This window comes from Pongo pygmaeus, chromosome 1 (assembly GCF_028885625.2).
Source record: "Pongo pygmaeus isolate AG05252 chromosome 1, NHGRI_mPonPyg2-v2.0_pri, whole genome shotgun sequence".
NCBI classification, from domain to species: Eukaryota; Metazoa; Chordata; class Mammalia; order Primates; family Hominidae; genus Pongo; species Pongo pygmaeus.
In genome coordinates this window covers 26,688,293-26,704,643 of record NC_072373.2, presented here as the reverse complement: position 1 = coordinate 26,704,643, position 16,351 = coordinate 26,688,293, and the positions used below count along the sequence as shown (strand labels likewise).

The 16,351-nt window shown below is 40.7% G+C and overlaps 1 protein-coding gene across 1 annotated transcript in view; it reads right to left on the bottom strand.

The window, feature by feature from the left end:
• Positions 1–16,323, bottom strand: part of AIDA (axin interactor, dorsalization associated) — a 44,400-nt gene extending 28,077 nt beyond the window's left edge. Inside the window, exons 1-2 of the mRNA XM_054468044.2 lie at positions 15,985–16,323; positions 7,144–7,213 (exon numbers count right to left, since the gene is read on the bottom strand). Coding sequence (XP_054324019.1) covers positions 7,144–7,213; positions 15,985–16,094 — 180 coding nt within the window. The 5' untranslated portion in view covers positions 16,095–16,323. The remainder of the gene's footprint in view (positions 1–7,143; positions 7,214–15,984) is intronic.
• Between the last annotated feature and the right edge of the window lie 28 nt (positions 16,324–16,351).

Below are 16,351 nucleotides of genomic sequence, written 5' to 3'. Positions count from 1 at the left end.
AACTACCGCATCTACAATAAACGGTGATACAACAACTCACAAAATAAACCACTACTGAGCAAGATACGACTCGATGCCAAAGAACAAGTGACAATATTGAACCACTTCCACAATCTCTAAAAATTCTTTTTAATCCCAATACAAGAGTTTAGAAGATGTCCAATTTTATTCTGAAAACTTACATTTAAAGATTACATTTGAAAATTACATTTATATGTGGCAACTGCAAAAGATTTCACGATATTCATAGATTTATTCACTCTCTCAAACAACTGTTGCATAGAAACCAGCAAATAGTCTTTTCTACATAGAATCCAATATCCTCAAATTATTGTTATTCAAACACGCCACTCAATTCTAACAAAACTAGTAAATAATTCTAAACATAAATATAATAGTAATAGTAATGGCTAACAACTACTGAGCACTTACTAAGTGACAGGTTCTCCTAAGTGATTTACAAACATTAATTCTTTTAATCCTCACTATAACTCTATGAGTTAGATACAACCATTTTAAAAGTGTGAAAACTGAAGCACAGAGAGGTTAAGTAACTTGCCCTAGGCATCAATGCCTTCTCCCATCCAAGTATTAATCAGGACCCACCCTGCTTTGCTTCTGAGATCACACAAGATTGGGAGCATTCGGGGTGATACGGTGGCAGACCAGCAATGCCTTCTATGCAATACAGCAATATATGCAACAAAGCAATATTTTTATATCAATACCATTTAGCTATACTTTTATGTTCTTTGAAAACTGATTTTTAAAAAGAATTTTGTCTGTATTAAGTGAGATATGTCAATTACTAAGTCTTTTAAAGCATTACTTTCTTTTCCTTTCTTTACTGTAAAATCCATGTGATTTCATGCTTTTAACATTTAAGGTAAAATGTTGTAGTTTAACAACTATGAGTCCACTAATAAACTATTTTAAATTTAAACATTTCTTGAAGCAGAAGCAACAGGTTTTTGTTTGTTTTTTAATATACGGAGTCTCGCTCTGTTGCCCAGGCTGGTGTGCAGTGGCACGGTCTTGGCTCACTGCAACCTCCACTTCCCAGGCTCAAGCAATTCTCCTGCCTCAGCCTCCCGAGTAGCTGGGATTACAGGCATCCACCACCGCGCCCAGCTAATTTCTGTATTTTTATTAGAGACAGGGTTTCACCATGTTGGCCAGGCTGGTCTCGAACTTCTGACCTCAGGTGATCCGCCCGCCTCGGCCTCCCAAAGTACTGGGATTATACGCATGAGCCACTGTGCCTGGCTGCAACAGTTTTTAATACAGAAATCTACAGAACTATGGCAAAATACCTCCGTAGGCATTATTCATTTAAGGAACCACACCCAACCTCAGTATTAAAAAAGGAGTGGAACACTCATTTCAGCTATAGCATTAACTTCTAAAACATTTAGAATGTATTGATATCAAATTGTTTCACTTTTCTTAGAAACAGATGACTCAGAAAAATGATTAAGAAGCACAAGTTCACATGTGTCAGAGTATATGTACTGACAATTAAGACTTGAATTATTAGCACTCAAATTAACTGCTCATATCCAATATGGTATAAATTGGAAAATGCTTTCATTTTCAAAATATTAGCTATTAATTGTCATTGCTAGGAAAATTGACAGCTCAAAAGATCAGTTAAAGGAAAAGATGGAATAGAAATGGACAATTAAAGAGCTAAGTTAATTTTGCTAAAATGTATTCAATCTATGTAAGAAAAAATAGGTTTAAAAAATACACATAAATTAGAATATTCTCACTTAATCCAGACTTAATTTTTTAGATTCAAACAGCCAGTAATCTACTGTCTAGCTGGGAGCTGGAGGTGGTGGGGGTAGAACTGAGGGGGAAGAGATGAGGGTAAGGGTGGAAAGGAGAGCATTATAAAATATAAAACAAGCACATAGTGCTGGAATTCTCATTACCACCAAATTTGACTCAAGACAGGGAAACGCTTTCTAAGCATCATGAGACAGGATATTCTATTCTGTCCAGAAACTTACTTGAGAAAATCTACTACACCAAAGTCAGGAATTCAGTGGAATGAAAGCTTTTGGCAGCTATTCTTTGGTTACCAAACCCAGTTGTTATAATGACAACACTATCAGGAACTGAAATGAAAGCTAAGTGAACTAATCATAAAAGAGGACCAACTAAGTATCATGAACTTTATTTTACACCAGAAATCGCTGAGAATATTAAGAATAAAAAAAAAAAGACGTTTCATACTATTTATCACCAATTAATAAAGTTTAGAGATCAGTAGTTCTGCTTTAGAGCTCATTAGACTTAAATATAGTGAAAATGAATGTAAGTTACTCTCTCAAAAATGAGAATTTATCTAAAAAACAGAATTAATCTTGTCTTAAATAACAATCATATGTGAATAAATATCAACAACCTAAGACACAGAATAGCATTTATTCATCAAATTTTTTTTTTTTTTTGTGAGACGGAGTTTCACTCTTGTTGCCCAGGCTGGGGTGCAGTGGTGTGATTTCGGCTCATTGCAACCTCTGCCTCCCGGATTCAAGCAATTCTCCTGTCTCAACCTCCCAAGTAGCTGGGATTACAAGCATGTCTCACCACGCCCAGCTAATTTTGTATTTTTAGCAGAGACGGGGTTTCTCCATGTTGGTCAGGCTGGTCTCGAACTCCAGACCTCAGGTGATCCGCCTGCCTCAGCCTCCCAAAGTGCTGGGATTACAGGCATGAGCCACCATGCCTGGCCCATCAAATATTTTCAAGGGCCCACTGTGCGCTAGACAGTAACAAGTTTCATAAAGAAAGCACTTTAAAAAATATGTTTTGTGTTTGTTTGTTTGTTTTGGGACGGAGTCTAGCTCTGTCGCCCAGGCTAGAGTACAGTGGCAGGATCTTGGTTCACTGCGAGCTCCGCCTCCCAGGTTCATGCCATTCTCCTGCCTCAGCCTCCCGAGTAGCTGGGACTACAGGCGCCTGCCACCACGCCCGGCTAATTTTTTGTATTTTCAGTAGAGACGGGGTTTCACCGTGTTAGCCAGGACAGTCTCGATCTCCTGACCTCATGATCTGCCTCACTCGGCCTCCCAAAGTGCTGCGATTACAGGCGTGAGCCACCCCGTCTGGCCAAAGTATGTTTTGTTTTGTTTTTTTAATCTTCTTTCAAAGTTGTGCAAACTATTGAACGGTTGGCATAATTCTAAGATTTGCCATTGCTACAAAAAACACGAAAAAGAGTAAAAGCATAAAAATTCCAATTAAAAATAAAAAACACAAACAACAATTTTGCTTAGCATAATGTAAAGAACATTCTCCATTTTTCTCTTTTGAAGAAAACACAATTGAGTTTTTTCTCCTTTGGCTTGCATGCTAGGTCTGGCATTTAATTAATTTTGCAGATCCAACAGTTTATATCAAAATTTCCTATAATATGTTTCAGAACACTAGACTCAATGAAATGTTCTTTGAAGGGAGATGGAGACTTCCAAAAGCAAATAAATTTTAAAATACTACATGCCCAAACTCTTTAAAATATTAAACATACACATGTGCATACTAAAGGTCCTGAGAAGTCACAAACTCTATCTGTTCAAATAACATCTATTAATTTTTCAGAACCAATGTTCCCCAGAATACACCTGGAAGATCTCTGTTTTCTAATCATTTATTAACTTAGAGCCTCTGGTAACTTCTTCCCTATATGACATTGAAATAAGGCCTACATGTCAGTATGACTTTTTTTGGCCCGCTGTGAATGTTTTGCTTGCATTTTTAAAGAAAATTAAACTTTTTTTTTTTGAGGCGAGTCTCGCTCTGTTGCCCAGGCTGGAGTGCAGTGGCACGATCTCGGCTCACTGCAAACTCCGCCTCCCGGATTCATGCCATTCTCCTGCCTCAGCCTCCCGAGTAGCTGGGACTACAGGTGGCCGCCACCGCGCTGGCTAATTTTTTGTATTTTTAGTAGAGACGGGGTTTCACCGTGGTGTCGATCTCCTAACCTCGTGATCTGCCTGCCTCGGCCTCCCAAAGTGCTGGGATTACAGGCGTGAGCCACCACGTCCGGCTAAGAAGATTAAACTTTTAAAGGCATACAATTTGCCTTATATTCACAATGTAGTATACAGTGATTTGGAGTTCCTTATCCAAGTCCAAAGAATAGGTAGGCAGGCACAAGCTCTCTCTGTAGTCTCAACTGGCAGCCACAAATGCCTCCTAGGCAGGTATCATAAATAATAAATGCCTCAGAAAGCAGGCCTCCAGTAAAGAAGGAAGTGCAGAACACTTCAAAGTAGAGGACATGAGAAGATTCAGGGATACTCTGAAGATCATTTAGAGTTTTCTAGTCCCTCATTTCATACATAAGAAAATTAAGGCCACAGCCAGAGCAAGAGCAAGACTCCCAGTCTTCTGACTCCAGATCTCAGCTCTCTCCTCTAGGTCATGCTGCCTCCTGGTCCTTTTAGGGTACAAGATCTGTGGGTCGGGTCGGGCGCGGTGGCTCACGCCTATAATCCCAGCACTCTGGGAGGCCGAGGTGGGCGGATCACAAGGTCAGGAGATCCAGACCATCCTGGCTAACACGTGAAACCCCGTCTCTACTAAAAATACAAAAAATTAGCAGGGCGCGGTGGTGGGCGTCTTAGTCCCAGCTACTCCGGAGGCTGAGGCAGGAGAATGGCGTGAACCTGGGAGGCGGAGCTTGCAGTGAGCCGAGATAGCGCCACTGCACATCGGCCTGGGCGACAGAGCAAGACTCCGTCTCAAAAAAAAAAAAATCTGTAGGTCTTTGCAACCAAAGATAAGCTGAAAAAAGACAGTGGCCATGTGGCTGCTAAGGAATAGCTATAAATTTAAAACTAAATAGCATTATCAAACACCAGCTTCAGCCTTAGAAAGTTGAAGAAAATTAAGAAAAAGTTAATTTTTTCTCATTAGTCTAATCATTATACGCTAGGCTCATTTCTTGATTTTTTTTTTTTTTTTTTTTGAGACAGGGTCTCACTGTGTCACCCAGGCTGGAGTGCAGTGGCATGATCTCAGCTCACTGCAATCTCCACCTCCCGAGTTCAGGTGATCCTCCCACCTCAGCCTCCCAAGTAGCTGGAACTACAGGCTTACACCACCACGCCTACCTAATTTTTGTATTTTCAGTAGAGATGGGGTTTCACCATGTTGCCCAGGCCGGTCTTGAACTCCTGGGCTCAAACAATCTTCCCAACTCGACCTCCCAAAGTGCTAAGATTACAGGCATGTGGCACCATGCCCAGTGGTATTTTTCTTTAAATATAATTTTTAGTGTGTTCTAGGTCAAATCACTTTATATTTGAGGTCATTTGGCTCAGAAGTCCTATACCTCAGCAATATATGTTGGAAACAGGATGCAAGTAACTCAAACAGGTGATTAAAGATTAAACATTTTTTAATTCCCTAAGTTTTCATTCTGTTTCCATATTCATAACACATTCTGATAGCTATTAATTTATATATGTGGATATCTGAGATTCTGTTTATCAAAACTTAGGTACTGTAACTCCCAATTCTGTGATGCCAGCTGATCATTTCCTAATCAATTCCTAGAGAAATTTCAGATTTTACAGAGGCTCCTTTCCTTAAGCAAATCAGTAATTTCCGCTGTGGTCATTATTTTCCAGGGCTAAAATCCTAAGACTCCTAATATCTATTGTGTATATTAGGAGCTACTAAGAAAAAAAATATATTCTTTTTTTAAAATTTATTTATTTTCAAGACAAGAGTCTTGCTCTGGCTGTCGTTCAGGCTGGAGTGCAGTGGTGCTATCTCAGCTCACTGCAACCTCTGCCTCCCAGGTTCAAGTGATTCTCTTGCCTCAGCCTCCCTAGTAGCTGGAATTACAGGCACGCACCACTACACTCGGCTAATTTTTGTATTTTTAGTAGAGACGGGGTTTTACCATATTGGCCAGGCTGATCTCGAACTCCTGACCTCAAGTGATCTGCCCGCCTTGGCCTCCCAAAGTGCTGGGATCACAGGCAAAAGCTACCACACCCAGCCAAAAAAAAATTTCTTTTAAATTGTAGTGATTTTTGTTTTTTAAATACAAAATAAAAAAGTACATTAGATAAAGTAGATCCTAAATATTTTTAAAATGCAAATATACAAACTTGTGTAAGAAATATGGCTAACCCTAATCTTTAGGGGCTTCTTCTTCCCAAACTCCTATAAATAAGAGTCAAATGAACGTAGATGAATAGACTAAAATGGATGTTGTTAGGCTTACTGTAAAAGTGTGGAAAAATCATTACCACTCCCTTTGTACACTCCCTTTGTAAAGAAAAGAGCAAATTATGTCGCCATAGTTTTCACACTGTCTTTTCTTAAGAGATGGGGGATAGACTGACACTTTTTTTTCATTATCTACAAGACTAAACATTGACTTAACACTAGATACTCTGAGCCAAGAGAAAATGGGAGTTGTTTCCTCCCATTTCTTCTCACCCTTTTAAAGCTTCAGTCGCCCATTTTTCATAATCACTAACAGTTTAGAAACTCAACTTGACACACAAAGAATTTAATTCAAGGAGAAAAGGCACGATTGAAACATTTTGCAACCTTATGCATTTATTTTGCAGATGGATTTTTATGCCAAATTCTTGACTTGAACTAATTTTTTTCAGTGGAGAGGTGTTTTGGTTTGTCTTGGTCTTTTGTTTTTTGTGTGTATTTGTTTGTTCTGAGAGAAGGTAGATAGGAGTTGGGAAAGTTCAGAATCAAGTAAGTGTTGGGGTGGAATGCAATTACCCACAATCTTTCTATTTTCCCAAGGACTCTAGACACATTCCAGTCTCTGGGTTTCCCCAGTCTTCACCAAAGTGTGGATTGGGTTCTCCCCCTCTTCAGCGAAAGCATGGATGGTCTCCACTAAAGTTAAGCAAAGTTAAGCAAAGCCTAAATGGCTGAGTACAACAATTTTATTGTTTTAAATTGATAAGTCATATGGTATCTCTAAATAATCACTTAATGTTAGGCAAAGCATAATCAATATCATTCTTTTTACTTAGGTATAACAGTCTTTTGTTTTTGTTGTGTTGTTTTTTGTTTTGCTTAATAAACTCAAAAGACAAAACACTTTTTGTTTGGAATCTGATATATCTAGAAATTATTTTATGGTACCTTTTGTTCTTCTGTGAATTCAGAATTATTGTGTTGAGCTTGGGCCTCCTTTTGTAGATGTCTTGCTAATCTGTAAGAAGAAAACATATTCTTTAGAATGGAAGAAAAGCAAACTACTGCAACAAAGGGTAACAATTTAAAGCTTTTTAACATGTGAAGTACAATTATTGTCCTGTTTTTAAAATATAAATCTACATTGAGAACCAAATTCTTCTCAAAAAAAAAAAAAACTCTTTATACAATGATGATGAAAATGAGATACAATACTTTTCATACCATTTCACTGGGACAAACTTCAGCTCTAGGCAGTAAAAACAGAGCTGGAAAGAATCTCAAAGGGCATCTAATCCAACTTTCTTTAGTATGCGTGACTTTCTTCTATAATAAGCCAGTAAGTAGTTGTCCAGATTCTGCTTGAACACTTCCAGGGAGCACCAGTGATAATACTAACCAGAGATACTTTATCAGTCTGTCATTAATTTGGTAGTAAAATTAGTCCTAATCCAAATTACAGCAATGACAAAGTGGTAATAATCCATCCTACTATCAATATATACTTTTGAAAACATGTTTTCATGGAAAATAAAGCAAATTCTCCACCAATCAGCAACAGAAATCATTGTCTGTCCAATTATCATTATACTTAAAAATAACAGCTAGGCCTTGCATGAGTTTTTAATGGATGGATCTATATTAGTCCAAGCTCAACAATAAGGACCCAAAGCTATTTCTGAGACAGCAAAAAAACTTGTATAGTTTAGTTTGTAAAAGTCAACCCTCTTACAAACTAAACTATAGAACTATGGTTTCAACTATAAAAAGACCAATTTTGGACAAAGGATTTGAATAGACAGTTCTCCAAAGAAGACATAAAATGGTCAATAAGCACATGAAAAGACGATCAACATTACTAGTCATTATGAAAACACAGATCAAAATCACAATAAGCTATCACTTCATACCCACTAGAATGAGTACAATTTTTAAAAAAATGGAACTGCATCCTTATGGGGGAAAGAGAGAGAAGATAACAGGTACTGACAGGATGTGAAAAACTGGAACCCTCAGATATTGCTGGTGGGAATGTAAAATGGCACCAGCCACTGTGGAAAACAATCTGGCCATTCCTCAAAAAGTTAAATATAGAGTTACTGTACGATCCAGCAATTTCAAAATCCTAGGTATATATCCAAAAGAACTGAAAAACATATGTTTACACAAAAAAAATGAACACAAATGTACAGCCAAAAAGTGAAAACAACCAAAATGTCCATCAGCTGATGAATGGATAAACAAAATGTGGTATATCCATTCAATGGAAAATTATTCAGTCAAAAAGAGGAATGAAGTACTACTAACATGTGTAACACAGATGAACTTCAAAAACATTATGCTAAATGAAAAAAGCCAGATGCAAAAGATTATACGTTATATGATTCCATTTATATGAAATGTCCAGACTAGATCAATCCACAGAAACAAAAAGCAGATTAGTGGTTGCCAGGAGATGAGGGAACTGGGAGTAACTGATACCAAGTATGGTGTTTCTTTCGGGAGTGATGGGAATGTTCAGGACAGTGGAAATGGTTGTACAACACTGTGAATACACTAAAAACCATGGAATTGTACGCTTTAAACTGGTAAGTTTCATGTGATGTGATATTTATCTCAATTTTTAAAAAATGTACGGGAAAAAACTGGCAAAAGAATTTGAAAATTAAACTCCCAAGCATACTATGTACTATTCTGGGTGGGCAATAGGAACAGGAATACAAAGGGTAACAAGTGCTAGATTTTCTACCAAGCCAACTGCAGGAGACAGTTTATGTTTCCAAATAAAATGTACTAGATGGGAGTTTTATGCAATCATGTCTTTAAAGATAAGGCATAAAGTACCTTATTCTTGATGGCCTCTATCCAATTTATGAAAGGTTTGCATCCTCCTTAACATAAGGCAAGAATTAGCTACAAAAAAACTTAATATTTGCAAGATAGCTCCACTGTGTTACTTAGTTGAACTGCTTCCATTCATTTATTTCTTTTCTCCCTGAACTCAGGGAAGTTACAGTGTGGAATGAGTTTCTTTGAGTAATTCTACACATAATTTGCAGTGGTGGCCATCAACCTAAGCAGAATCACTGTCCGAAGGGTGTAATTCTACACTCCTGTTCAAATGCTAATTGGCGATAGAGAAAGGAAGGATGCTTGATTCAAAAGGAATCCTGCTATTAAAAATTATGCAAGGCCGGGCAGAGTGGCTCACACCTGTAATCCCAGCACTTTGGGAGGCCAAGGTGGGTGGATCACCTGAGGTGAGGAGTTCGAGACCAGCCTAGCCAACATGGTGAAACCTGTCTCTACTAAAAATATGAAAATTAGCTGGGCGTGGTGGCTGGCACCTGTAATCCCAGCTACTGGGGAGGCTGAGGCAGGAGAATCGCTCGAACCCAGGAGGCAAAGGGTGCAGTGAGCCAAGATCGCACCACTGCACTCCAGCCTGAGTAACAAGACCAAAACTCCATCAAAAAAAAAAAAAGCACAAAAGAATCGGAGGAAATATTTGCAAATCATGTATCTGATAAAAGACTGTATCCAGAATATATAAAGATCACTTAGAATTCAATAGATAAAAGACAGGAAACTCAATTTTAAAATGCGTAAAAGATTTGAAAAGCCAGTTAAAAAAATTTACAGAAGGAAAGGAAGCATACAAAAGACACTCAACTTTATTAGTCACTAAAGAAATGCAGATTAAAACCACAGTGAGGTATGTATTATACACCCACTAGAATGGCTATAATCCAAAAGACAATAACAAATGCTGGTGATATGAAGAAACTGGAACCTTCCTGCACTACTGGTACAAATATAAAATGATACACCCAGTTTGGAGAATTATTTGGCAGTTTCTTTATAAAGTTACACATAAACTTATCATATGACCCAGTAATTCCACTCCTAGGCATCTACCCAAGAAAAATGAAAATATATGTCCATGCAAAGACTTGCATTTGAATGTTCAGGGCAGTATTACTAATAACAGTCCAAAAGTAGAAACAATCCAAATGTCCACCAACTAGTGAAAGGTTACACCAAATATGGTATATCCATAATATGTAGTATTACACACCAATTAAAAAAAAAAAGCAATGACACATGCTATAACATAGATGAAACTTAAAAACATTACACTAAATGAAAGAAGCCAGATGCAAAAGATCACACCCGGCATGTGGTGGCTCACGCCTGTAATCCCAGCACTTTGGGAGGCCGAGGCAGGTGGATCACTTGAGGTGAGGAGTTCGAGACCAGCCTGACCAACAGGGTGAAACCCTGTCTCTACAAAAAATACAAAAATTAGCCAGGTGTGGTGATGCGCACCTGCAATCCCAGCTACTCGGGAGGCTGAGGCACGAAAATCATGGAGGGTGCAGTGAGCCTAGATCACCCCACTGCACTCTACCCAGGGTAACAGAGTGAGACTGCACCTCAAAAAAAAAAAAGATCACATACTGCATGATTCAAATTTCATGAAATGTCTGGAAAAGACAAATCTATAGAGACAAAATGTAGATTAGTGGTTGTCTGTGGCTAGAGTGGGAATATGGAGTGACTGCAAATGAACACTAGGTGTCTTGTGGGGGTGATGGAAATTTTCTAAAATCTGTAAAGATGGTTGCACATCTTGGTAAATTTCACTAAAAAATCATTAAATTGCACATGTAAAATAGATGAATTTCATGTATATAAATTATACCTCAATAAACCGGTCTGTAAAATAACTTTTTTTTTTGAGACAGGGGGAAAAAAAAAACAAACTTGCACAGGCTGGAGTGCAGTGGCATGATCTTGGCTCACTGCAACCTCTGTCTCCGGGGCTCAGGCAATCCTCCCACCTCAGCCTCCTGAGTAGCTGGGACCACAGGCGTGTACCACCACACCAGGCTAATTTTTGTATGTTTTGTAGAGACTGGGTTTTGCCATGTTGCCAAGGCTGGTCTTGAACTCCTGAGCTCAAGCATTCTACCCATCTAAGGCCTCCCAAAGTGCTGGGATTACAGGCGTGAGCCACCGCACCCAGCCATAAAAAGAACTTTTTAAGCCGACATGAAAAATTAATTTTCTATATCCACAAATGAGTGTACCATTTTAAGACAAAGTGACACCTGATTTTGTCCACTGAGGGAAATCTACACGTTCTGAATATTAGATGACCAAATAAAAGTTGACATTCTATTAGGAAAACTGAAATAAACCTGTCAAATATTCTTCTCTAGAGACTGATCTCACCCTACAAAGGTATCTACACGTAAAACAGGACTATTCTCAAGGGAGAGTTTTAAACATACCTTAAGCACATACACAAGTAACTCCTGGAAACCCCACAGCATTCCGTGACATAGAAATTCGTGCTTCTCAAACCATCTGTAGCAAAGGATCACTTTTTCCCCAAATTTGTTCTAGACTAATACTTTTGTAAATACAATTTCAAAAATATCACGAGGATGTCAAATTGCTATAAAGTTTCCACATGCTTACTCTCAATTTCTTTCCTTATGTTACTGCAGAGCAGTAACAGTTTACAGACCATCACCAATCTGTGGAGCACACTTCAAGTAGCAGAGACATAAAGAACAGCAAAAATGACAAGTGGGGCCGGGCCCAGTGGCTCATGCCTGTAATCCCAACACTTTGGGAGGCGAAGGCAGGCAGATCACTTGAGGTCAGGAGTTCGAGACCAGCCTGGCCAACATGGCAAAACCCCGTCTCTACTAAAAATAAAAAAAAATTAGCCAGGTGTGGTGGCACGCACCTGTAGTCCCAGCTACTCAGGAGGCTGAGGCAGGAGAATCACTTGAACCTGGGAAGTGGAGGTTGCAGTGAGCCGAAATGGCACCACTGCACTCCAGCCTAGGCGACAGAGTGAGACTCCATCTCAAAAAAACAATGACAAGTGGCCATTATCCAGTCTTCAGACTCATGGATTCACTTAGCAGATATTTATTTGTTTTTTTAAGACGAGTCTCGCTCCATCACCCAGGCTGGAGTGCAGTGGCACGATCACCCCTCACTGTAACCTTCACCTCCCAGGTTCAAGCGATTCTTGTGCCTCAGCCTCCCTAGCAGCTGGGACTACAGGCACACGCCACCACACCTGGCTAATGTTTTTGTATTTTTAGTAGAGAGGGGGTTTCGTCATGTTGGCCAGGATGGTCTCGAACTCCTGACCTCAAGTGATCTGCCCGCCTCAGCCTCACAGTGCTAGGATGACAGGCGTGAGCCACCACACCCAACCAGTTAGCAGATATTTATTGAGTATCCATGTGCTAGATAAATATCTCAGGATTGATCCTGTGAAATGTCTGATTCTGAGCAACAGTTTCTGTGCCACTCTACCATAAGTTAGTGGCCACATATCCCCAGATAGCTAAATGCAGTTACTTTTAATTGATCATCTAATACTTTGGATGACTATTTTAGTCTTGACAGAATTCATTTAAATCTTCCAATAGTATTTTGGCATCAACTCCTTAATGCTCCCATAGCATACTCCTAAATTCATCCATTCAATAGAATAATTACATAATATCTAAACAAACAATGACGTGTGGATAGCCTAGTACTACTCTGGACACTAAGTATACAGTAGAGAACAAAACAGACACCGCCCCAACACCCTGCAACATACGCCCATACTTTACCCTCAAAGAGCTTACATTCCAGTGGGGAAAGAGACAGTAAACAAAACAAATACAGAAAATATATTTTCAACTGTGGCCGGGCACAGTGGCTCATGCCTGTAATCTCAGCACTCTGGGAGGCTGAGGCGGGTGGATCACGAGGTCAGGAGTTCAAGACCAGCCTGGCCAAGATGGTGAAACCTGGTCTCTACTAAAAATACAAAAATTAGTTGGACGTGGTGGTGGGTGCCTGTAATCCCAGCTACTCAGGAGGCTGAGGAAGGAGAATTGCTTGAACCCGGGAGGCACAAGTTGCAGTGAGCCGAGATCACACCACTGCACTCCAGCCTGGGCGACAGAGTAAGACTCTGTCTCAGAAAAAACAAAACAAACAAAAAATATATATATTTTTTCGATTGTGGTAAGTACCATGGAAAAAAATGAAAAAAATGAAGCAGGATGGGGAGCAGGAGGTGTGAAACTGAGATAGAGGCAGTGGGGGTGGACAAGAGACTTTGCAATTTTAAACAGGGTGGCCAGAGACAGCCTCATTGAGGATATTTGAACAAAGACCTGAAGGAGGTGACAAAGTGACCCAAACAGAAAATGGGGGGAAAAGTGTCCCAGAAAAAAAATACAAGAGCCCTAAGGCAGAACTATGTTCCAGGAAATAGCAAGGAATGTGGGAGCACTTACTCTTTTCATACTTCCATAATTGCAACACCCAGTTACTCTAAAATCTTCCATTGGATTCTCAGTGCTTTGAGGGCAGAAATCAAATTTTATTCATCTTTGTATCCCCAACCCTTACTTGTTGAGTCAAGAAATTGTTTAAGCTACAGTATTATTACATTATGATAATACAGATACGCACTATCTCTCCCCCTACATCCCTCCCATAAAGCAGCTCCTGTGTGTTGTATGGCCATAAGATTGCTGCCTACCCAATTAGAAATCCCAACGATCCTAGACTCTTCCTCCTTCTACACCCTCAATATCCAGTCAGTAACTAAATCCTGTCAATTCTAGTTTACATCATTATAGTGGCCCCCAATTGGTCTATTTTGCTGCAGCCTTTCCCCCCAGGTATTTCGAATGAAAAAGATAATTTGCATTCATTTCTGGATATATTAGGTAATTTTAAACTCTTGACCTCATTTTATATGTAACCTACATGTTTACAGAATTTAAGCCAATCATCACATGTTTTCATTGAAATTTGACCCTGGCAGTTTTTACAATTTGAGGACTACTAGCTAGAATCATGAAGTTCAATGGTTAGTACTGAGGTCCAACAATGGATTTGCACGTGCCTATCACCCTCACCTTCCTGTTCCTAGAAATTCAAACTAAACAGCTTGCATATTCAATTTTCCTTTGTAATTTCAATTGGACATGGTATTCTTCACTTTCCATTGTGAAGTCGGCCGCCCAGTGTCAACAGCTGCTAGGTCTCACCACATCACAAGTACGAGATGGCTTTCTATTTCAAGCTATGCAATATTAGTTAATATACAGAATGGGTATACATAGGTGCTTACTGTCTAATTGGCTACAGTATGGAAGGGTGTGTTCTCCAGTAATAAAGAAAATCTTATAATTTGTCTAATTCACTTACAGAATTACTCTCTCAGTACATCTTAAGCACTCTGTAGTAGAGACAGGATTTGGATTTTCTTTTTTAAATCCCAGATTTCAGTGGTATCAGCTTGTGACCTAAGTAATCTGTTTAACCTGGGCTTCAGTTTCCTCATTTCGTAAAATGAGAATAATTATATTCTCACTGGGTTATTGCAAGAGCAAATGAAATCATGTGAAAGTGCAAAACAAATGCTAGTAGTTGTTACACATAGCAAAATGGCCCAGAGCAAGGGGTTTTGTCAGAGCTTTTTGAAACTACAGGCAATTCAAAGTCAGTACCTACACCTTTAAATTATCTTAATAGATAAAAACAAATAACTAAAACCAAATAACTATTGTGGGGACAGGATAAGAGTTTAGATCTTCCAAGTACCAAGCGTATATTCTTTCCAGAAATCATTGTGTGTCGCGGGCGGAGAGGGGGTGGGGGATGCCGGGGGTATTCTACTTATACATGGTTTCATACTCAGTGAAATCTCAAACAATAACTTGCTTTAAACAAAGAATAATTAATGGCGAGTTTGCAAACAATAGCATTTTGGCAGATAGTTCCTAAGTTCAGTAAAATGTGCAAAAACCTAAGCAAGGTTTTATGTGTATATAAATTTTTTATTTTTTAAGACATCCCTGAAGTTTTCTGTGGAAACCAGAAAGGGCAAGAAATTGGTCTTAGGTTGCTCAAGGAAACTGGTACTCACTTGTACCCTGCGGCTATACATTATATACAGGAAAAGGAGGAGGGATCCAAAGAGGGAGTGGTGCTCCTGTGCGTGGTCCATTAATTCACATTTTGCTCTCTTCTGTTCACATCCTGCGCGGACTCCACCCAAGGCAACCGAGCGAGGGGGTGGGTGGGACTCACAGCCTACCAAATAACAGTCCCAGAAACCGAAACGAAATCGAGGTGGAATTCTGAAAACACGGCTCACCAGAAAGAGGGGTGGAGAAGGAGAGCGAGAGGAGACCCTTCTTTTGGCAGAAGAGGTATCCCTAGCCCTCGCTGCTTCCTGGGCACCCCCCCTCCCCTCAATCGCAAACAGTTCCCTCCTTTCCTACACATGGAAGACACACACAGAGCAAGGCCACTCATCCTTGGAACGTGGGCGGAGAACACACAAGTATTCCTCAGAGAATTTCAAAGGGAAATCGAGGAAAGGCAACCTGCGAGAGGAGGAGGAAAGGAAACTGACTGCCAAGTGGGGGACCCGCGAGACGGTGGAAAGGAACTAAGTAGATAGCCTGCTAGGGCCTGCGCCCCAGGAAAGAAGGGCTACCTGTTGAATGGAACTGTCCCTGCGGAGGCGGAGGGGGAAGAAGGCGAGTCACCCCAGAGAGCGGAGCCGTTGTCCCCAGAGCAGCCTCGCTGGGGCTGGTGGCGAGGGATCTCAGCCCCAGTGCCTGCCGAGCCCCACCCTGAGAAGCCTTGGCTGCAGATACAGTGATGAGAGACACCGACAGAAACAAGGGAGAGGCGCACGCCTGGAGCCGGTCTGGCCCGCTCCCGCGGTTAGTCACTCACATCTGATACTCGTCTATCGCCTCCACCAGCTGGCCCCAAGAGTCGAAGTCGGCGCCTCTCCTAAAACTGGCGCCCCAGCGCTGCAGCAGACTCCGGGTCACCTCCGACATGGCCGGTCCCCACCCCGTCCCCTCCCGCCCCTACCCCAGCAAGGCCGGGTTCTAGGGCGCCATCCTCCCCGGGCCTGGCCCCGACATTAACAGGGCCAGGAGGAACCGCTACGGCCACCACCGCCACCCGCCGAGGAGCCGCCCAAGCCCATTTGCCGCCACAGCCAAACTTTGCGGCTCCAAAGCGACCGCCCCTCCGAGATCCCGCCCCCGAGGCCCCGCCCCGGGTTAGGTTGAGGCCGCCCCACTGCGTCGAG